The 22,942-nt window shown below is 37.4% G+C and overlaps 1 protein-coding gene and 1 long non-coding RNA gene across 2 annotated transcripts; one reads left to right on the plus strand and one right to left on the minus strand.

Annotated features, from left to right (window-relative positions):
- Positions 1–18,266: 18,266 nt before the first annotated feature.
- On the plus strand, positions 18,267–18,578 carry LOC149240977 (uncharacterized). Its single transcript, XM_089370393.1, has one exon. The coding sequence runs from the start codon at positions 18,267–18,269 to the stop codon at positions 18,576–18,578; it is 312 nt and encodes a 103-aa protein (XP_089226519.1).
- A 1,295-nt stretch (positions 18,579–19,873) lies between these two features.
- LOC149240978 (uncharacterized) lies at positions 19,874–20,604 on the minus strand. Its single transcript, XR_016245576.1, has 3 exons — positions 20,563–20,604; positions 20,431–20,484; positions 19,874–20,327 (listed from the first exon to the last, which is right to left on the minus strand). It is a non-coding gene; the product is annotated as an uncharacterized LOC149240978 (long non-coding RNA).
- Positions 20,605–22,942: the final 2,338 nt, after the last annotated feature.

Raw genomic sequence — 22,942 nt, forward strand, 5'->3', positions numbered from 1 at the left:
TGGCCATTAGAGTAGTTGGGGTCAATGATGCTTCCAAAGTAGAAGGTACAACAGTGATAACTGTTGGGATAACAGTTGTAGGAGCATCATCAAGAGTAGCTTGTTTGAGATGAATCAAGCTATCCAATTCTTTTTCCATCTCCTTTAACTGATCATTCAGCTACAGCACTAGTTCCATCATATATTCATGATTGGTCTAACTCTCCAAGACCTCCTTTGTATGTGGGTGTTGTAAATGAGGTAGCTTAAGTTGTTTCTTGAGGGCTGCTATGTCCTCATTCTTCTTTTTTATTAGCTATTCAGCAACCTTAATGTCACTTGGATCATGGCCCAGCTCAATGACCAAGTCCTCTAATGACTTTATCCTGTTGTATTTGGCCTGTGAAGAGGCCTTCTCCAATTTGTACTGAGTTGTCACATTGTCCAATGAATCTTGCAGCTTGTGGGCAGCCATGGCCTTTCCTATAAGGGTGGAGTAAATCATTTCTCTAGCCTGCTTGTGGAATTCTATCTGGTCAATGGGATGAACATCCATGGCCATCACCTCAAAATTGGTCTTCTTATAGTCAGCCGAGGTCTTTGGTTGTTGCACGTGGGCTGCAAAAATGACACTTGCATCTTTCCTGCTTTGATGTCAAAGGATGACATCAATCTGCTTTGGTTGGGTGGTGTATGTTTGAAGTATTGGGCATATGTCTCTGCCTTCAACTTCTCATTCCTCATCTTTATTTCTTTGAACCTGTCTTTGATATCCTTTTCCCTGTCAGCTGGCCTGACAAAGGAAGAAACCTCAACACTTTGTTGTCTTTCAATCAATTGAGTGTTGGAGGTTGATGGTTGTTGTGTTTCACCTGATGCAGTTGTGCCTTTGCTCCTCTGCCCCATTGTTTCAGTGTCAGTTATTTCCACTAATTCAATGTCCTCCTCTTGTTCAGACACATGATTCAACTTGGGCCTTTTTCTGAGCTCAAACAACTCATCTGTAGTCTCCATGGCAAAGTTGGATGCCTCTTCCCTATTCCTATTTGGATTCTTTTCTTCATTGGCCGGGGTCTGTAACACAGGAGGATTACTCATTGGTTCCCCTAGCTCTGAAACCTGCAGGAAAGAGCTCCGGTCAAATTGCTTTTCAAGATCAATCAATGTATTTTCAACATCCACAATTGTGTTGTCCATATCAATCAATGTGTTTTCCACCCACTCAGATTGGTTGGAAAATTGTTTAATGTCAGGTCTTGGGTGGTGGATATAAGGTCCCAACTTGACACTGAGTCTAAGTTTATATATAACCCCATGAGGGTCATACTGCCACATGAAATTGTTGCTGAATTTCATCCGTTGTAGTATTTTGTTAGCCTATGGTCCATCATCTCTATTATTGCAAATGAATGGGCCTAATTAGTTCTTCATCCTAAACTGGGTCTTCTTCCTAGCAAATAGGAAGTGGACATCATCAGAATTGATGATTTGTCTAAAGTACTCAAGTGAAAATATCCTCATAGGGAGGTATTTGGGCAACTTATAGGGGGCTAATTGGTGTCCATAAAATCTGATTTCAGTGTGGTTCTGGTACAAGACTAGTCTCCCACATTGTTGTTCTTTGCCAATTGTAGCACCCTTTTGATCTCTTGGCCGATCCTAGGTTGAGTATTAGAAGTCAGCATGTTCATGATTGGTTATAGAAAGGAGTCTATGAAGTCTTTGTAGGTGAATGCTGTGGAATACTTATAGATGAAGGGTGTCCAGTAGACCACTGATCTCTCCTTTCCCTTGGTGTCCAACTTCTGGATATTTACAGGGAACTTATCTGTTTGGTAATACAAAAACATATAAAACAACACTGAAGAGTATTTGAAGACTCTTTCAATGGGCAGTCTGGTGAACTGTTCATGCATTCTATCTGCAATGAACTGAGCATAATTGTACATGATAACAGGAGGCTTGTCTGGAGTAAAAATGGACAGGAAGGCCAAGATTACCTCATCCACATGCTCATCTGAAGTGTATCCAAGGATGCATAAGAGCATGGTGATTATGTGTCTGTCAGTTTTTGAGAAAAATGTAGCAGCATAGGGTGGAGTATCTGTAGGGGTGTGGCGGTCTTCAATGATGAAAGTTTGGAAGATTTTCCTTATCTTAACCAGGTCTAGTGTGGTGTACAAGTCCAACAGGTCTCCAATGGATAGAGAGGTCTAATTAGGGATAGGCTAGATTTGTAGAATTTGGTTGATGGACTCTGGTGTAATGGTAAATAACAACTGCTGGTTTGGGGCAACAATAGCCCTTTGGCTAGGGATATAACAGGCATGCCAAAAATGTACTATATCAGGGAATCGATGGACTTCTGGAAATGTGTATTTGGGTAAATTGGATTCCGAAAGGTGGATGTCATATGCATGGTTTAGAAATCTATCCTTATCTGCATGGTTTAGAAATCTATCCTTACTTCAACAATGGAGCTTCAGAAGGTTCATTGGGGTAGCATTGTCTTTTATTTGGAAATCCCTGTCTGCTAGTGCCAAATGGTCTATGTCCAAGTGAGGGGTTGACAAAGGTCTCACGTCCAAAGATGTATGAGCAGCCATTTTTAAGGGGAAAGGTGTGAATTAGGCTTATATAGGTTGTAGAAGTTAAACTTTGAAACTTTGGTGGAGTAAAAGGGTAATTTACAATTTTCAAAGTAGGGGTTTGGGTATTCGGGTGGAAATACTCTCAAATTTAGGGAAAATTAATTAATGTCTGAATTGACTGTACGTTTTCAAATTTTAGAGGGTCGTTATATTTTGTTCTCAAAATACCTGGAAATTGGTGGTTCAAACTGCAAATTGGTTTCAAAGGTGACTCTAGAGGGTATGGTTGCTTTAGCTGTGAATTGGAAGGTTCAATTTGGCGTCTGGAGCATGTTCAGAAGGTAATCGGCAGTCAAATTCGGTTGCAAAGGCTCAGGGTGGCGCAGGAAGGCTTAGGCATCTTTCACAGTGCAAATGAGCAAAAAGAGTCAAAATGGGCATCTTCAGCCTTTTAACCGGCAATGGTTACAATTTGGCGGGGAATTCATAATGAACAGTGGATGGTTTAGCTTTTGGCAGGGAGGCGGTTTCAGGGACCATCGCACCACTTTTGGTAGTTGAGCAGTATTTCTGCAAGAACACGTGATTTCACTTAGAGCTGCCACGTAGCTGAATGGGGCCTGAGCAAAACCGCGAATCTCGCATGCTCTCGGGCTGGTAAAGATTGAAAAATGAATCAGCGCTATATGGATGCATGCCGTCAAATCTAGGGGTGAAAGATCTAACGGCAATCGCATGGTAAAATAGCACGGAAGGAATAGGGGTGGAGATTTGTAGGGCCTAGGGAATTAATTACAATTAATTGTAATTAATTAATGAATAAAGTGGGGATTAAAATAAAATGAGCAAGATTAATAAAATGGGAATAGGGTTGAATGTGGCGGGGTTTTCTTAACCACACCAAGGGTGGTGGGTTAAAAGGATTTATGTCGGGGAGTTAATTAAATAATGTGGGGGGGGGGGAAGATAGAACTTAGGATAAAGGGCTTTTATGGGTTTTTATGGAAATTAATGAGGGGGAAGAGGATTTTTTCAATGGGGAGTGGGTTTCACACTAGGGAAAAGGGGGTTAGGGTAGGGGGATGACCTTTGGAGGGTAATTCGCTAGGGAAATGTGTTAAACCAAAGGGTAAGGGTTAAAATGAAGGGAAAATGGCATATTCAGAAGAAATGATGGAATAATGGGGAAATTAGTAAGTATGTAGTGGGGGATGAAATGAAATGAGGGGAAGTTAATTAAATCAGTTTGTGAACATCCTTTCACTTTCATAACTGCTCTTGCACACTGAAACATAGGATTAAGCATGATAAATGTGCTTATGCTTTAACAACCTTGTACTTCTGCAACCTTTCTTGTACCTAACCTTTACTCACCCTAACATTTTTTCTTCATTTTATTGGGTGCATTTAAGCTATCAGACCCTTTCTTTCCTTTTATTTTGACAAGTAAACTATCTACTTCTAACCTTATAACTTCCAATGGCTCAGATTAAGCTTATGAGCACATTTTTATTTCTCTACCTAACTACTGATCTGCCAAGATTAAACAGTTTGGCTAGATCTTTATTCTTTATCTATAAACATGAAATTTAAAGCATGAATTAGTTAAGATTAAGCTATTTGACTATCATGGGTTGTGGCATTTATGACAAGTTGTACACAACCATTATTTTGCACATAAAAGTAAAAGTAGTGGCACTTGAATTTTCACACTTTCATGATCTGTTTTTGTTTGGGGTTCATATTTTTCACTTTTTTGATCTTTTCTTTTTCTTTTTGTCCTTTGATTATTCTTTTAGGACATACCCTCTTTACATTTTTTTATTTTTAATATGGATAACATTTTGCAGCAAGCAAAAATATGTACAATATTACAGGACTAACCATAGCCAATTCAAAATTATGAATCATATTATTATAGAACCATAACAGAAGGAATATGAGGGAAGTCATAACAACATCGAGCAAGGTATACCATAGGGTCAAAAAACGTCTTATAATCATCTAATAAAGCATTATAATCATAAAATTTAAATCCCAAAGTTTTCTCAACCAAGATATTTCACAATGAAGAAAAACGAAGTAATGAAAATCCACCAAATAAGCCACCTGTTATCCCATTCCACTAACAACCTCCACCAACATCCAAGCATATGAAGGCTAGGACCAACATGTGACACTGCAAAAAAGACATATGACTGACATCATTGGAGTGATACCAAGGATCACATGTTCAATCCTCTTGCTATATACATGGTAAAGTGTAGCATGTTCAAGGATTGGAATAGAATGTGCTTGATGCAAATGTTGATACAATCTTCTCCAAAGCATGTTGGATGGGATATAGTTTTTCCCACTGGTGTTCACTTTGGAACTTTATACTAGTTGAATGTGACTATATAAGTCATGGGTAATAGCATTGCAATGTTTATGGAAAAGGACAAAGTAGTGACAACATTGAAAACACCAAACCTTATGTTGCCAAATAGAGTATATTGGTGAAAATAATCTATGAGAGTGGTACTAAGAAGGTTTTCAATAGAATTAATGATTTAAAGGACTCTTGTGTTTTGTGATGCATGCATACTTAGAAAGAAGAATACGATTAAACATTGTTCAAATAATAACAAAGCTCAAAACGCATTTGCATTGGTGCATTTGATATTTGAATGCCTATGGATGGAATCTCCATTCTAGGATCTCAAAAATAATAATAGTAAGATCTCAAATTGTTATCATTCAAATGTTAGAAACAATGTTGACCATAATGGATTACAAATTTTTAGTGACACAAATGAATGAAACAAATAAAAGTATTCACTTTTGAAGGTTGGTATGGGCCTCCTAGACTGAAAATATATAAACATGGAGGAAAACAAGCGAGTGGTCATATTTAGTCTTCATGGTATGCAATTGTGAAGGCTTTACGAACTTAATACTATGAGAGGGAAAATAAGTGGAAAGGTCCTAGAGGTTTGTACTTACAAAAATGGAGATAGGTTTGTACTTAAACCTCAATCTTATATATATGCACAAAATCTTTAAGGGTTTTCACTACTTTTTCCTTTTGGGAATTATTCTTTGTTAAATATGTTCCATTTGTGTTGTGAAACTTTTATTCAATAAAAATATCCCCAAATTCTTGATTATTCCATTATTGCAATAAATATTTTAGGTATCTTAATTGGTTGTAAAATTCATGCATAATTGCATCATTGTCTAAGGGAATTTTTGCAACCATTTGGAAATATTGTCCTGGAAGGCTTGGTGTTGGGGCCAAAAGAATTCAATGTGAAATATTTTTACCCTTCTATGCATAATTAGTGTGTATTATGGGCCCCTCATTGCACCTAACACACACCAATTATGCATAGAACTAATCCTACAAATAACATAGAGATAACAATTTTAACACAATTTTTTTAATGAGTAAAAAATTGATTATGATTAAATTTAAAAAAAAATAACAAAATCTTAATGAAACTTTCATGTTATTTTTTATTTCAATAATGAAAAATATCATAAAAATGTTGAATTATAAATTTAATAACATTTTAGAAAGTTTTTATAAAAGTTTATACATATTTTATATTAAAACGACCTTTTATACATATAAAGAGTTTCTATAAATATTAATTTTAATATACAATGCTTTATTTTAGCAACAAAGTTAAAATAAAACAAACTACGGAAGGGTTGTCACAAAGTAGAAGAGAGTTGCCAATTTTGAATAGCCGCAAAGTAGTTTTAACAACAAATACCGAAGTTGCCACAAAGTAGAAGAGAGTTGCCACAACTAAGTGGCTACAAAGTAGTTTCAATAACGAACACCAAAGTTTCCTCAAAGTAGAAAAAAGTTGCTACCACTACAACATAAGTGTAGTTTCAACCATGAACATCTACAACTACTTTGTGGCAACTCTTTAAACCACAACACAATGAGTCTTACAGTAAACATTACATAGTGAGTCAAACTCTCTGGACAACAACATTAACATTGAAATCAAGATTTCCTAAAAAAAAAAAAAAAAAATTCTTTGCTCAGAAGAATCCTCATTATGCCCTACATTTACCGTAATAAATTAAACATGAATTTCTCATTCCTAATATAAGTATTGGAAAAGTGGTTTGTTCAATAAAATGAAATAAAATATCCATTAGAAAAAAAATCTCTTTAAATACGAAAAAAAACTAAACACATAATTGATTTATATTCCTCATTTACATAGAATATAACACCATAAATGTCTTGTGTCTAGTACTTGAACTGTTTAATGTATAGAAACCCAAACAAACCCATTGAATTAAAAATCAAATCCCCCAAAACATTACCTCACCATATACAAATTAGAACTCAATTCTATTTAATTCATATGAATGAGGAAATTAATATTTAATTAGAATGAGGAAATTATATTTAATTCATATGATTTGAGCATCATTAATATGCTTCCCGTTGAGTAGTTGAATGGGCCTTAATATTCAATCTATGTTCCCCAACTTCAACATATTCTATCGTTGGAAAAAAAAGGGTCCCCTTCCACATCACACATCCCATCCACGTTCAACGTTCTAATTCTGGAAATGAAAATCAATTGATTGATTTTAATGAATTTCACATCCCAGATGAAAATCAATTGATTGATTGCTTTTAATGACTTTCACATCCCAAGGTACCTAAGTCATCAATTGATTGAATTGTCTTTATTGTTGGATCTTCTGTAATAGATCTTGATTAGAAAACCAGTAATTTGGTTGATTTTATCCTCTTCAAGTACATGGTGCAGGTTGTTAACTGCATATTCTATAATATTATATAATAATAAAGTGTTATTTTTTTACCATTATATTTTTATTAAGAATATCCAATTTTTTTCTTCCCAAATATTTTTAAATATTATTAATTTAATATCTAAAATAAAATAATGTAATCACATCTTCAACCTTATAACTAACAACCTTGTTTTTCATTTAATAACTATCTTTACTCTCAATATATTTTTTCACCATTATCACAATTTATCTATCTAATATCTAAAAATGAAATAATCTGAAATAAAATAATATCATCACACCATACAACTAACAACCTTGCTTTCCGTTTAATAACTACCCTTAACCCCAACATATTTTCTCATTTTCTCGCCATAGAAATTCCACTACCATGTTATTTCATACCCTGCTCCATCTTCAATATATTTTCTCACCATTATCACAAGAGAGATTCCACTACCATGTTATTTCATACCCTGCTCCATCTTCAATTCATATGGTTTTCACGAGTTTTTGTGGACACCATTATCACAAGAGATAGAAATTCCACTACCATGTTATTTCATACCCTGCTCCATCTTCAATATATTTTCTCACCATTATCACAAGAGAGATTCCACTACCATGTTATTTCATACCCTGCTCCATCTTCACAACCCCTTCATATGGTAAAAAATGATTCACGAGTTTTTGTGGACATCATGGCATGATTGTAGGGCATTTTATGCATTAATTCTCTGTTAAGAAATTGTAAATGAGATATAATTTATCTTTGTCCACATATGTCCCCCTTAAAAGTATATAGAAATAATGTATGGTCTATATTAAAAAGCTTAAATTTGAATCGAAAGGTAAACTATCATACCTCGGTGCAAAGTGGATATGTTATAAAAGGTAAGTAGAATATCTTTGAAAAGTGTGTTAGGTCATGTGATTCACTAATTATTTTAATTCCACAACATTTAAAGTCTAAATGTTTCATGGATATCCATATTATTTATGATTTTGAATTATTTTAATGAATATTTTATTTTGTGTTTTTTGTCTAATTATTTTTATATTAAAAGAAGAGACACTACAAAAGACACGTTGGTTTGTAAATGCACAAACAATTTTGCAATAAATTATTGAATACAAATTTAGGCGTTAATTTTTAAGATGTTTTTGGCAAGGCCTTTGTTCAAAATATAGGAAAAAAAGTATTGGTCATCCCTCTTTATTCTAGTATAGAATGATAATTGGTTGGGTAAGCAAGAAACAATATAAACTTGGTTGAGTCTTTAGATTCCATATTATTATGTTTGGATAATCATTGTCTATTGGTTTTTATATGACTTCCATGACAAATATGTTCATGGATTTTTCCTCTTGATTTAATTATATTGTAACTTCAAAGCCTTATTTTCTTACGACAAACACCATAATTTCACAAACTAAAGTTAAATAGCCTAAACATAAAACTATGGAGAATCAATATCCATTGGTTTCTTTACCACCTAGATTACAAATATGTCCATACATTTTTCCTCTTGATTTAATTCTATTTTCTCAAAACCTTTTTTTCCTACAAGAAACACCATAATTTCACAAACTCATACCAAATAGCCTAAACATAAAACTAAGGAAAATCAAACACTAGCATGTTAAGTTAGTATTGTGTGTAAAACTAAATTATCTACACTTTGTTGATTTGTTATGTATAACTCAATACTTCACTCAAGGATAAGAGAAATCGTTAAATAATTTGGACTCCATCCAAAGATACCTATGAGTCTATCATCATTCTCCAATACATAGACAAGTCATGCCCCACCCTTAATTGTCTTTTTCCTTGCATAGAATATGTTCATTTACATTTTGATAGTTATATAAGGAACTTAGAAAAAGTGTAAGTGTCATATAAAAGCAATAAAAAAAGTCACAAATAAATATACAAAACCTAAAAAGCTAAAGAACATAATAATTTTGAAGCCTAACAAATTCATAGATTAGAGAAAAAGAAAATGCATTTGACACACATTTCTCCATTCTTAAATTTGATAAATGAAATCATTAGAATACTCTTCATGACCATGAAATAATCCCCTTGCACAAAAATTATTTTGTATTTAATTTTGTAAAAATATTTATTATTTTTAAAATATTAAAATGTTGATACGAGAGAAGTTGATATGAGAAAATTTGGGTTGAGTCAAAGAGATAATTGATTTAGGGCTGAAGTGGACATTTAAGGATGACTGATGATCACTGGCTAACTATCACAAAAAAATTTGAATATCAAGGACAAGCGGAACATTTTTGGTGGTCAAGTAGGACTAGGCTAGGTTAGGTTGAGATTTAACTAACCACATCGATATCTCAGACGAGAGAAAAGGGATGGCGTTGTTCAATCCCTGGAGAAACTTTCACCAGCTCTAGAATAGAGCTTGGTGAAAACAACTAACTAAGGAAATTGATTGCAGTTAGTTTGTGGTTGGGAGGTGAGTTTTGTCTCTAATCCATTACCTGAACTAGTTCAAGAAGTGTATTCCCACCTGTTAACGATATCACTAGTTATTACAACTTTTGAACGCTTGTTGGAATGTGGCTGTTTGCGTAAGTCTGGGATGTGTATGTTGAGATTCTTGTAGGTTAACAATGTATAGTGTGTAGTTTCATGTTATACATACAATGCGCAGAGTGTTTTCTAGGTTGTGCATGCTTGCACAATGTTGCTTGTGTTCGCACAAAGACGTATGGTTTTTCTCTAGAGGTGCTCTCTGCTCTTGGCTCCAATATTTTTCTTGTTTCCACCATCTTTTCTTGTTCTAACACCTTAATATGCTACATCCGATCATTTTGAGATGTGAATCAGTCTCCGGGTAGTGTTAAAATAACATTACTCGTTGGTATTTCTTATCACGGATTGGAGAAGCATGTTGAAAAGACAAAGGAGACAAAGCATGAATTATTCACACCATAAAACATGAGTTGCGGCTCTTCTATCGATCACGCAAAACATGATACTTACAATGAACCCAGTGAAGGGTATTTATCCTTTTCCAACTAGCTACTTGCCTAAAATATCTTGACATGCAACCACACATTCAAAGTTGTCTATCACTTAATTCGACTTGACTCAACACTCGAACACTCAACCACTCAATCACTCAGTTAAATGACTCTCTATGTTTAGCCAACTCCTCATGCAGGAGTAATTAACTTATTCTTACACTCCCCCTTAATTACGACTGCTAAACTAAAACATGACTCATGACAACTCAAACATGTCTGTTGGTCTATGTCTCAGCTAGGCTTACGACACCCAAGTTTCTTCTATGAAACTCAAACACATCTTGTGCTAATGACTTAGTAAATATATCAACCAATTGATCACTAGATTTACAAGGCTTCAAGTGAATTTCTCAATTTATCACAAGTTTTCTAATAAAGTGATATCTAGTATCAACATGCTTTCTCTTCTGATGAAACACATTATTCTTAGATAGTGCAATCACTGAGGTGTTGTCATAGTAAATTGTTGTTGATCCTGTTGTTTCTGCTTGAATCCATCAAATACTCTTCTTAACCAAACTGTTTGACATGCTATTGATGTTGCTACTACATATTCTACTTCTGCTGACGGAGGAGACAAAGCATGAATTATTCACACATAAAACACGAGTTGTGGTTCTTTTATTGATCACACAAAACATGATACTTACAATGAACCCGGTGAAGGGTATTTATCATTTTCCAACTAGCTACTTGCCTAAAATATCTTGATATGCAACCATACACTCAACGTCGTCTATCACTTAACTCGACATGACTCAACACTCAACCACTCAATCACTCAGTTAACTGACTCTCTATGTTTAGCCAACTATCATGCAAGAGTAATTAACTTATTTGATTTAGAGATTTCCAAAATATCAGGTGCGTGACATTTGATTCTGGACTTGGTTTTAGTATGCTTATATAAGCATTTAACATTGTTATTTCCAAACTATCAAGCTCTTGACATTTGATGTAGAACTTGGTTAGTAAAGCTTATATAAAATATAGGAATTTGATGTAGATTTGGCTGCTCGGCTTTTGATTTAGAGTTCTCCAATGTAAGAGGTTCAAGGGTCTCAAGGAGCTTATATTGATATTTGATTCAGGCTTTCCAAAGTGCGAGATTCAAAAGCCACTTCCGTTCGAATTGGAGCTTTCAAAAGTACAAAGTACGTGTGGATAGTAACTTCTAGCGTAGCTTTCAAAGAAACCAATGAATTTAATCGCTGAGTTAAATTTTGTGCATTTAATTACAATTTTGCACAAGGGTTGCGGTTACTATTTTGTTGACTAAAATATGATATTGGAGCATCAAAGAAATACAAGTTTCTGTATATGTGTAAAATATGATATTGGAGCATCGAACAAATACAACTTCTGTTTCTATTTTGGGTTAGATTATTTCAGAAGTCTTACATGAATGGACCAAAATTAAGATAATCATGTGATGATATTCGAGCATCAAACAAATACAATTTTCTGTATACGTGTTTTGGGTAAGATGAATTCAGTAGTCTCACATGAATGAACCAAAATTAATATAATCATGTGACTCTAATCAGTAACCATTGTCTGTCCCATAATGAGTCCACGTCACTTGTCTTCCCTAGGGAGAATTTGATCTGTTTTTGTTTATTTTACCCCCGAAGGCTTGGTTGTATCCTTTATTTGCTTCAGATTCTATCTCTGATGGTGTATAAATCCTAGGGTGACTTATGGACTTCAGCTTATGAAAATGGGTATCTTGAGATTTAAAGATGGTATCCATGTGTGCATCCTTGTATGTTATTATTCATGTGCCCTTAAGTTGCTCAAAAACCTGTCACCTCTGACTAGTCCAAGGATTGGCTCTGATATGGAAAATACATACTAATACACCTATGTAATGGCAATTGCAGCCTCTGGGAGCCGTCAGGGTTACCACATAATAGCCTCTTTGATGCAGAAGCATCCAACTCAGGCACCATGACTGGGTGTCGGTCTCTGCCAGGTCAAAAAAGTTGAGTTCACTTTTATTCGTCTTTATGTTGGTTGACAGAAAAGTAGGTAGGACTTTTATTTTTATTTTATTTTTTTTACTTAGTTAAGGGTAGTTGAACAGTGAGGGTTATGTGCTTGTCTCTTGTTAACAAGTCATGATTATCCTTTTATTTTAAAAGGAAAAAAACAAATGTATCTGAAGAGAAAATCTTGTCATAAGATAAAACGAATGACTAATAACCAAGTAACTCTAAAACTCTGTAACTAAAAAGCAATTGTACAGTTTCATTAACTAGAACAAGGGAACCTATAAATGTAATAGGACAAATCATGTAAGGTGTTCAGTTCAATATCTCTCGCACTCAAATAAAAACAACAACAAAGAAATCAAAGTTCTGTCCATCTGTATGTCCACTGTAATTTATGTTTTTCGTTTAATGATTATCTCAGTATACAACTAATCATACATAGATTATTGAAAATAAATTCTTTTTGTTTCCCGAGAGAAAGAACCAGTTCTCATAGCGAGACCGAGGAGCAAACACAGTGCGAGGGTTTGTAATTCGTTCATAGCAAACATCGAAGATAGAACAGGAGTGGTACAACCATGGTTTAGTACAGGCCAAACACTTACAGGCCGAGCGAGATTTTTTACAATACACTTAAATTGATAGCCATAAAAAAAATTGCCAATATAACTGCAAGATTCGTGTACATTTACACATCATATCTCAAGCAAACTGAAGACGCGTAACAACAGTTCCTGCTATGAAATTCAGAGCAAACAAACAACGCATGTAATTTAGGTAAATAAAATCTAACATTATTACATTTCCCGGAATAATTTCCTTCCAAAATTGCAAAGTCCAGTGTATCACAATTACATAATAGAACTATTAAAACAAAAACCGTGAACGCTCAAACCACGAGTTATAAACCCTAGGAGAGGGTTTCAACCACATCATCCATACATAACTATAGACAAGCTCAAGCCCTGAACGATAAACCCTAGGTGAGTGTTTAGAAAGGAATTGCAGTTTCAAATAGAAGATTGCAGTCAATACACAGTGGAAGCCAAAGTTCAGAAGCAATAGAGCATCACTCACAGTGAGCCATTTAACAAGCAACGTGGGTGACAAACCCATCTAACCTGAAGACGGAGTTAAAGACCAAAACGAAGACCAAAAGAAATTCGAAGAGGCAGAGCCTACCGGACAAAACCAAAACGTGTATGTCCAAACCCTCCGACAGCAAACCCTTAACACCTGCACAACCATGATACACAGGTGTTAGCAAATACATTGTAGCAGAAGTGGAAGTATAGAGCTAGAAAAGAAAGACCAAAACGTTGAAATTGCAAACAATTACCTGAGAGTTTGCAGTGAGGCCAAAGACAGGCATCCCACCAATAGCGTCGACTGACTGTGGAGATCAAGGAGCAATCCAGGTCAGGAACTGTGGAAGGAAACTCATAAGTTGAAATAGAGAAAGAGAAATTACCTGTGTGTTAAGCCAAAGACGGAATAGAGCCATCGAGCCGAACCTGGAAGCAAGCAAACATTGAGTTGCTAACCAGAATGAGTGAAACCAGTGCATGAGTTGACATACAGCGGCCTGTAGAACTCGCGGCAGAAGGAAACCGAAATACAACAGAGGTCACTTACCCAGGCAACCACAAACGAGCCACAACTACCAACGAACCAGGGATTAAAGACTAACACATTCATAGCAAAGAGTAACCAGAGGCGCGCCCGGACTTGCAGCATAGCTGCCCTCCAAGACCTTGCAGAGCGCTGCGGAGTAAACCCTCGACGGGCAATAGCAAATGACCGAAAAGACCAACGAACAAAGGGAACAAGCATAGGGTTGAGCGGGAAATGCAAACTCCAAGGCAAGTACCTTTCATTATTGCTTAATTGAATGCCACATAAACCAAAACCCAAAATATCTGAATTGCATTTCATCCACGTGTAGTCACTACCATATGATTTAATCAACCAAATAAACATTACAAAATCATTCCCATACGACAGTTTATAAAAGTGTTGGGCTGGTCCCATCAAAGTGGTATCAGAGCAGGTTAAATTGATTGAAGACATGGAAAGAGGAAGGCGAGGTCGTGGTAGAGGTGCTCGAAGGTTGGCAGAGGAAGGATTGAGAGAGGAGATTCAAATTCTTGCTGCCCGTTTGGAGGCAGTGGAGGCAGGGAGAAGAAGAGACCCAGAGATAGGTGATGACAGTGAAGAGGAAACTGAAGCAGCAACAGATGGACCAGAAGGTGAGAGCCCAGAAGTGAGATTGTTGAGATCTGTTTTAGTGGCAAGCAGTAAACCTAAGCCAGAACTCCCAACATATGACGGCAGTTTGTCTATCGAGGTTTTATTGGATTGGATCAGTGAGATGGATAAGTATTTCGAGTGTGAGGAAGTCAGCGAAGATCGCAAAGTTAGGTTCTCTGCGACGAAATTGAAGGGACACACAGCCCTGTGGTGGGATAGTGTCCAGAACGAGAGGAAAAGATTGAACAAGTTTCCGATTAAAACCTGGTCAAGGATGGTGGCCAAGTTAAAGGGCAGATTTCTGCCGAAGGACTATCAGATTGCACTGCACAGGCAGGTGTAGAATCTGAAACAAAAAGGATTGACAGTAAGGGAGTACACGGAGGAGTTCTATCGAGTGAATTTGCGAGCCGGATATACAGAGGATACCATGGAAAGAACAACCAGGTATGTAAATGGGTTAAGATTAGAAATTTTGGATGAAATCAGTATTTTATCTCCAAAGAACACTAAAGAAGCGTATCAGAGTGCGATGAAAGCTGAAGAAAAAATTACTAGAAGGCAGAATGCCCGGAGAGGATGAGGAGCCGGCAGGGGAAAAGGCCAGTCATATGGTAGAGGGCGGACTGCTAGTAATAATGAGGAAGGTAGCAGCTCCAGAGCTTCTGGATCAGTGGACAGAGGCTATAATGTGAGAGGTGGTAGGTCATCCCAGCGGGGCAAAGGAAATGGCCGAGGAAGAGGGGTTGGTTACTAATGTTACAGGTGTCATAAATGGGGACATAGATCGTTTGAATGTTCGGAAGCAGAACAAGCTGGACAGCGAGGTTCATATGTTGTACAACCGGAAGAAGCAGCGACATCTCCCCAAGAAGCATAAAATGCTCCAGAGACAGGGGAAGCCCTAGTGCTGCACAAGGTATTGTTGAAACCAGTCAAGGAGGTCACCGACCAGACACAACGGAAGGCTTTGTTTAGAACAGTTTGTAAGTCAGGAGGTAAGTGTTGTAAGTTAATTATTGACAACGGTAGTACTGATAATTTAGTGTCCACAAAGATGGTAGAAAAGTTGGAGTTGAAGCGTTTGAAACATCCCAACCCTTACAGAGTCTCATGGTTGCAAAAAGGCCATCAGTTGTTGGTGGATGAACAGTGCAAGGTGAAGTTTCAAATAGGTAGATATAAGGACAAAGTCGTTTGTGACATCATGCCAATGGATGTATGTCACATACTGCTAGGCAGGCCTTGGCAGTACGACAGGAAAGTGGTACACGATGGATTGACGAACTATTATAAATTTGTTAAGGATGGAATCAAGCATACGCTTGTGCCCATCAAGGAAGAAGGGACCGTTGGGACAAGTGAACCAAGGGCATTGCTGGTTAGTGGAAAATAGTTTCTGAAACAAGTTGAGGACAGTGAGATGGGTTACGCAGTTGTAAAGAAAGCAAGGACAGTGTTGTTGCATACAGAGGTATTAGATTTACCTATAGAAATCCAGTAGATGTTGCAGGAGTTCACGGATATAGTGGTAGATGACTTGCCAGACAAATTACCCCCCAAAAGAAGCATAATTCATCATATTGACTTCATACCCGGAGCCAGTTTGCCGAACAAAGCGGCATACCAAATGAGCCCCAAGGACAATGAAGAGATTAGAAAGCAGGTGCAAGATTTGTTAGACAAGGGATTGATAAGAGAAAGTTTGAGCCCTTGTGCAGTCCCAACAGTTCTCGCCCCCAAGAAGGGAGGAGAGTGGTGGATGTGCACCGACTCGAGGGCCATCAACAAAATCACCATCCGGTACAGGTTTCCACTACCACGGATGGATGGCATGATGGATTGTTTAAGTGGGGAAGCATATTTCTCTAAGATAGACTTGAAGAACAGGTCAGATTCGGATACGAGAGGGGAACGAATGGAAGACAGCCTTTAAGATGAATGAGGGGCTGTACGAATGGCTGGTCATGCCCTTTGGATTGAGAAATGTCCCCAGTACATTTATGAGGTTGATGAATGAGATGCTGAAGGAGTACATCGGAAATTTGTGATCGTACACCTGGACGACATACTAATTTTCAGCAGGACAAGGGAAGAACACCTTCAACATGTACGGAAGGTGCTGGAAAAATTACTGCAGAAAAAACTGCTAATAAACTTGAAGAAATGTACCTTTCTGCAGAAGGAATTGGTTTATTTGGGCTTTGTAATAGCAGAAAATGAACTGAAGATGGATCCAGAGAAGGTGGCGGCAATAGTTAATTGGCCATCTCCGAAAAATTTATTCGAGGTACGTAGCTTTCATGGACTAGTGAGTTTTTACTGGAAATTTATAAGGAATTTTAGTGAAATTTGTGCACCAATGTTGGACACCATTAAAAAGGCCAGTCAGCCTTTTCGATGGATAGATGCAGCGGAGAGAAGTTTCCAGTTATTAAAGAGGAAGATTACTGAGAGGCTGATCCTGAGATTGCCAGATTTCAAGAAGCTTTTTCAGGTTTGCTGTGATGCTAGCGGTACGGCTATTGGAGCTGTACTCAGCCAGGAGGATAAGCCTATAGCGTTTTTCAGTGAGAAGCTGAATGAAAGTCGACAGAAATATTCATCGTATGATAAGGAGTTCTATGTTGTTATATAGGCATTAAAACACTGGAGGCATTATCTATTGGGAAACGAATTTGTGTTGTTCTCAGATAATTCTGCACTACAGTATGTAATGCAACAACACAAATTGAACCACAAACACACCAAATGGGTGGAGTATTTGCAGAGTTTCAACTTCGTATTGAAGCATATTAGCGGACAGGCCAACAAGGTGGCGGATGCACTAAGTAGGAGAGTGTTACTTCTGCAAGAAAGTATTGTGCAAGTGTTGGGTTTTGAGCACTTACAAGACTTATACCAGACTGATACAGATTTTAAGGAGGCCTATGAGGCATGTCAGAATCCCTTGGTGAGAGATAACAGTCCATGGTTGGACTACAACTTACAGGAGAAACTACTGTTTAAGGGAGGATAGCTATGCATATCTGAATGCTCAATGAGGGAGAATATTATTCGGGAGAAGCATAGTGGAGGTCTCGCCGGACATTTCGGCATGGACAAGACACTCGAGCAGCTCAATCATTTCTACTTGTGGCCAAAGATGCGGAGGGATGTGCAATGATTTTTGGCCAGATGTAAAGTGTGCCAGTTGGCGAAGGGTCATAGTCAAAACACGGGACTGTACACACCGTTACCTGTTCCAGGTAGACCGTGGGATTCAGTTAGCTTGGACTTCGTCTTAGGTCTACCTAAGACACAACGAGGTTACGACTCGGTGATGGTAGTAGTGGATAGATTCTCGAAAATGGCGCATTTCATCCCTTGGAGGAAAACCAGTGATGCCACTCACGTGGCCCACTTGTTTTTCACAGAGATTGTCAGGTTACATGGGTTGCCTAAGTCTATTCTGTCGGACAGGGATGTGAAGTTTACAGGACACTTTTGGTGTACCTTGTGGAAGAAAATGGATACACAATTGAGTTACAGTTCTACTTTTCATTCGCAAACGGACGGACAAATAGAAGTTGTAAACAAGATTTTAGGGAACCTGCTATGAAGTCTGGTTGGAGAGAATTTGCGGATGTGGGATCGAGTGCTGGCACAGGCAGAGTTCGCTTATAACAATTCGCCTAACTGCAGCACAGGCTTCAGACCTTTTCAAATCTTGTACGACATGCATCCTCGCGGAGTGCATGAGCTGCGAGATCTTGGACTGCAAGAAAGGCGAAGCACAGATGGAGAAGATTTCACTAACACGATGAGGGATTTGCATGAACAGGTAAAAATCAAATTACAGGACAACTGTCTAAATTATAAACAGCGAGCAGATTTGAAGAGAAGGGAAGTACAATTTAATGTGGGAGACGAAGTCCTTGCGCGAATGCTTCCCTAAGGGTATGTACAATAAATTAAAATATAAGAAGATAGGACCCTGCAAAGTCCTTCGGAAATTTTCAGCAAATGCCTATGAGATACAATTGCCACCTGGAATAGGCATTTCGCCTATCTTTAATGTAGTAGACCTGTTTCCATACATGGCTGACCCGGAGGAGAAGGAAGAAGATGGAACCACGCGGCCTACACGGAATACCCATGATAGAGAAGAAGCTTGGATGAGACAGATGCCTTAGGTTCAGCCTCCCAAGATGGAGCACATTCTTGACACTCAGGTGGCCAAACGAACTCAGCGGAAGGAGTATCTGCAATACCTGGTCAAGTAGAAGAACCATCCTATTGAGGACAGTTCGTGGCTTGATGCCAGGCAGATTGAGCAGACAGGTACTTTAGTTGAGGAGCTCATGGACCGAAGTCATGATTTTCTTGTGCCCGGGAGCCTGATGCAGGAGCATCCAACTCAGGCACCATGACCGGGTGTCGGTCTCTGCCAGGTCAAAAAGTTGAGTTTACTTTTATTCGTCTTTATGTTGGTTGACAGAAAAGTAGGTAGGACTTTTATTTTTATTTTATTTTTTTTACTTAGTTAAGGGTAGTTGAATAGTTAGGGTTATGTGTTTGTCTGTTGTTAACAAGTCATGATTATCCTTTTATTTTAAAAGGAAAAAGACAAATGTATCTGAAGAGAAAATCTTGTCATAAGATAAAACGAATGGCTAATAAGCAAGTAACTGTAAAAGTCTATAACTGAAAAGCAACTGTACAATTTCATTAACTAGAACAGGGAACCTATAAATGTAACAGGACAAATCATGTAAGGGGTTCAGTTCAATATCTCTTGCACTCAAATAAAAACAACAACAAAGAAATCAAAGTTCTGTCCATCTGTATGTCTACTGTAATTTATGTTTTCCATTTGATGATTATCTGAGCATACAACTAATCATACACAGATTCTTGAAAATAAATTCTTTTTGTTTCCTGAGAGAAAGAACCAGTTCTCATAGCAAGACCGAGGAGCAAACACAGTACGAGGGTTTGTAATTTATTCGAAGCAAACAATGAAGATAGAACAGGAGTGGTACAACCAGGGTTTAGTATAGGCCAAACACTTACAGGCCGAGCGAGAGTTTTCACAATACACTTAAATTGACAACCATAAAAAAAATTGCTAGTATAACTACAGGATTCGTGTACATTTACACATCATATCTCAAGAAAACTGAAGACGCATAACACCAGATCCGGCTATGAAATTCAAAGCAAACAAACAATGCATGTAATTCAGGTAAATCAAATCTAACATTATTACATTTCCCAGAAGAATTTCCTTCCAAAATTGCAAAGTCCAGTGTATCACAATTACATAACAGAACTGTCAAAACAAAAATCGTGAACGCTTAAACCACGAGCTATAAACCCTAGGCGAGGGTTTCAACCACATCATCCATACATAGCTATAGACACGCTCAAGCCCTGAATGATAAACCCTAGGTGAGGGTTTAGAAAGGAATTGCGGTTTCAAACAGAAGATTGCAGTCAATACACAGTGGAAGCCAGAGTTCCAAAGCAACAGAGCATCCCTCATAGTGAGCCATTTGACAAGCAACGTGGGTGACAAACCCATCTAATGCAAAGACGGAGTTAAAGACCAAAACGAAGACCAAAAGAAATTCGAAGAGGCAAAGCCTACCAGACAAAACTGCAACGTGTATGGCCAAACCCTCCGACAGCAAACCCTTAACACCTGCACAACCATGATACATAGGTGTTAGCAGATACATTGTAGCAGAAGTGGAAGTATAGAGCTGGAAAATAAAGACCAAAACGTTGAAATTGCAAACAATTACCTGAGAGTTTGCAATAAGGCCAAAGATAGGCATCCCACCAACAACGCCGACTGACTGTGGAGATCAAGGAGCAATCTCGGTCAGGCACTGTGGAAGGAAACTCATAAGTTGAAACAGAGAAAGAGAAATTACCTGTGTGTTAAGATGGAGACGGAATAGAGCCATCGAGCCGAACCTGGAAGCAAGCAAACATTGAGTTGTTAACCAGAATGAGTGATACCAGTGCACGAGTTGACATACGGAAGCCTATACAACTCACGACAGAAGGAAACCCAAATACAATAGAGGTCACTTACCTAGCCAACCACAAACGAGCCACAACTGCCAACGAACCAGGGATTAAAGACTAACACATTCATAGCAAAGAGCAACCAGAGGCATGCCCAGGACTTGCAGCATAGCTGCCCACCAAGACCTTGCAGAGCATTGCGGAGTAAACCCTCGACGGGCAACAACAAATGATCGAAAAGACCAACAAACAAAGGGAACAAGCATAGGGTTGAGCAGGAAATGCAAACTCCAAGGCAAGTACCTTTCATTATTGCTTAATTGAATGCCACATAAACCAAAACCCAAAATATCCAAATTGCATTTCATCCACGTGTAGTCACTACCATATGATTTAATGAACCAACCAAACATTACAAAATCATTCCCATACGACAGTTTATAAAAGTGTTGGGCTAGTCCCATCACTCTTTGCCTAACAGTAGTCTTTGAGGATATCATGTGTATCTTGGAGAATATTTTTTGCAGTTTTTTTTTTAGTTGAAGGTTCTTTATTTAGAGTAGTCTCCTTTAGGTTCAACTCCATAGACAACTTCCATTGTCTTTCATGTAGATGAGGACAGTGCAGATTTGATGTATGGTGATTTATAACTTTTAGTAATATCGACAATTAGTGTTTAAAATAGGGGTGGTGTAATCTTCACTTTTGGTTGTGTACTTGTTGAAATGGTTTTCTTTTATTTGTCAAATTCTAATAAATAGAGGCAAATTTTGATTGTGCAATGATTTAGGAGCTTCACGTAATTTAGACATATTCATTCTATATGTTCACCCTCAAGTCTCTATGATCACAGAGATCTTAGCTTTGTTGCCTTGAATAATCAGATTATGCATCCTTTCGACAATCCTTTGGGATTTCCAATCAACAAAGCCTCTTAATAGTTAAATAGGCTCAAGCAACCTTGCCACGCTCACTGCCCAACTGCATGAAGTGCAAGTAAGTTAGTGTAAGTAATTTCAATAGTTCGGGAGTCCTCCTTGCTTGTGCTGAAGTTTGACCTATGAAAAAGGTCAAACTAAAACAAGTTAAGATAGCTAACGATCTGAAGATATTCTTTGTTTTGTGATAGAGGTAGTCAGAAATTAAAAGTGAGGGCCATGATCTAAATATACTTAAGAAAGACAGTGAAGAATACAACCACAAAGGACTTGAGTCTAAATATTTGAATTGGAATTCAAAAACCCATTATCTGCCTCATCTTCAAATAAACAATATAGACACCTTGAAGAACTTGTGGGCACTGATCGAAATCCTACCATTTCTGTCTTTAGTGATACAAACTCTATGTCTAAATCCACCTGTAAATCACCAATAAAACTCATGAATGCATTGCATGTGTGGGAATTCAAGCTATCTTATAGTAAGCTACAATACTAATCTGAGAGAATTACAAGGGCCCCTACCTATCGACGGGCTCAATTGTCGCAAGTGGAAAGGGACAATATTCTCGGAGAAGGATGAAATCTAGAATCGACCTTTCCCTACGAAATGAATACAAATATGTGACGCAAGAATTTTTATATAGGTATGGTAAAGGTACAAACCCCAATCTCAAGGGTTGTTTTTTGAAGCCACTTTAAAAACAAAACAAAAAAAATAGGTAAGGGGGGTTTGTTAAAATTGTATCAGAGCTTTTTGGTTCAACACTCGGGCTGGGTTCTATCGCAAAAAGGAATTAAAAACATTTAATTATGCTATCAATTTTGAATATATATGCATCAAGTAGAAAAAATATTTGGTGGAGATAACATTTCAATTTGTGTGTGAAATCGTTCCATTGAAATGACAATATATAGAGCTCTCATTGTTCATTGTTTGGCAGGAGCTCATGTACTTTAAAAAGAATTATTAGCCACAATTGTGATCACTATCACATGGAGTCATGTTAATAATATTGAGTCCTACATCTCCTTGGCCCCGTACATTGAATTACAAAGCTCAATAAAGTCTTCAATAGACTCTGGAATGAAAACAAAGCAGTGAAGATATGAATAGGTTGTTGCCTCTCGAAAGAAGTGACCAAGACCAATGATATACCAAAGTTTCATACCCCAAGTTTCATTTATTGTTTAAGCTATTGTCAAGTACGGGTCTAGTTTTTTCAAGCTCTCTTGTTACCAAAACTAAATTGATAAATCATTTTGTCATGTAAAGCAAAAAAAATCCAAAGTTTGGATATAGTTTGCATTCTTATCAAGGTAATAAACTTGTTACCTGTAAGTG

Source organism: Pinus tabuliformis, chromosome 8 (genome assembly GCF_031772625.1).
Source record: "Pinus tabuliformis cultivar Carrire ecotype Pingquan chromosome 8, CPIR1, whole genome shotgun sequence".
Lineage (NCBI taxonomy): Eukaryota > Viridiplantae > Streptophyta > Pinopsida > Pinales > Pinaceae > Pinus > Pinus tabuliformis.

What these genes read in the sequence shown, in the direction of transcription:
- LOC149240977 (XM_089370393.1), top strand. Translation starts at nt 18,267, where the DNA reads ATGTGGGATCGAGTGCTGGCACAGGCAGAGTTCGCTTATAACAATTCG.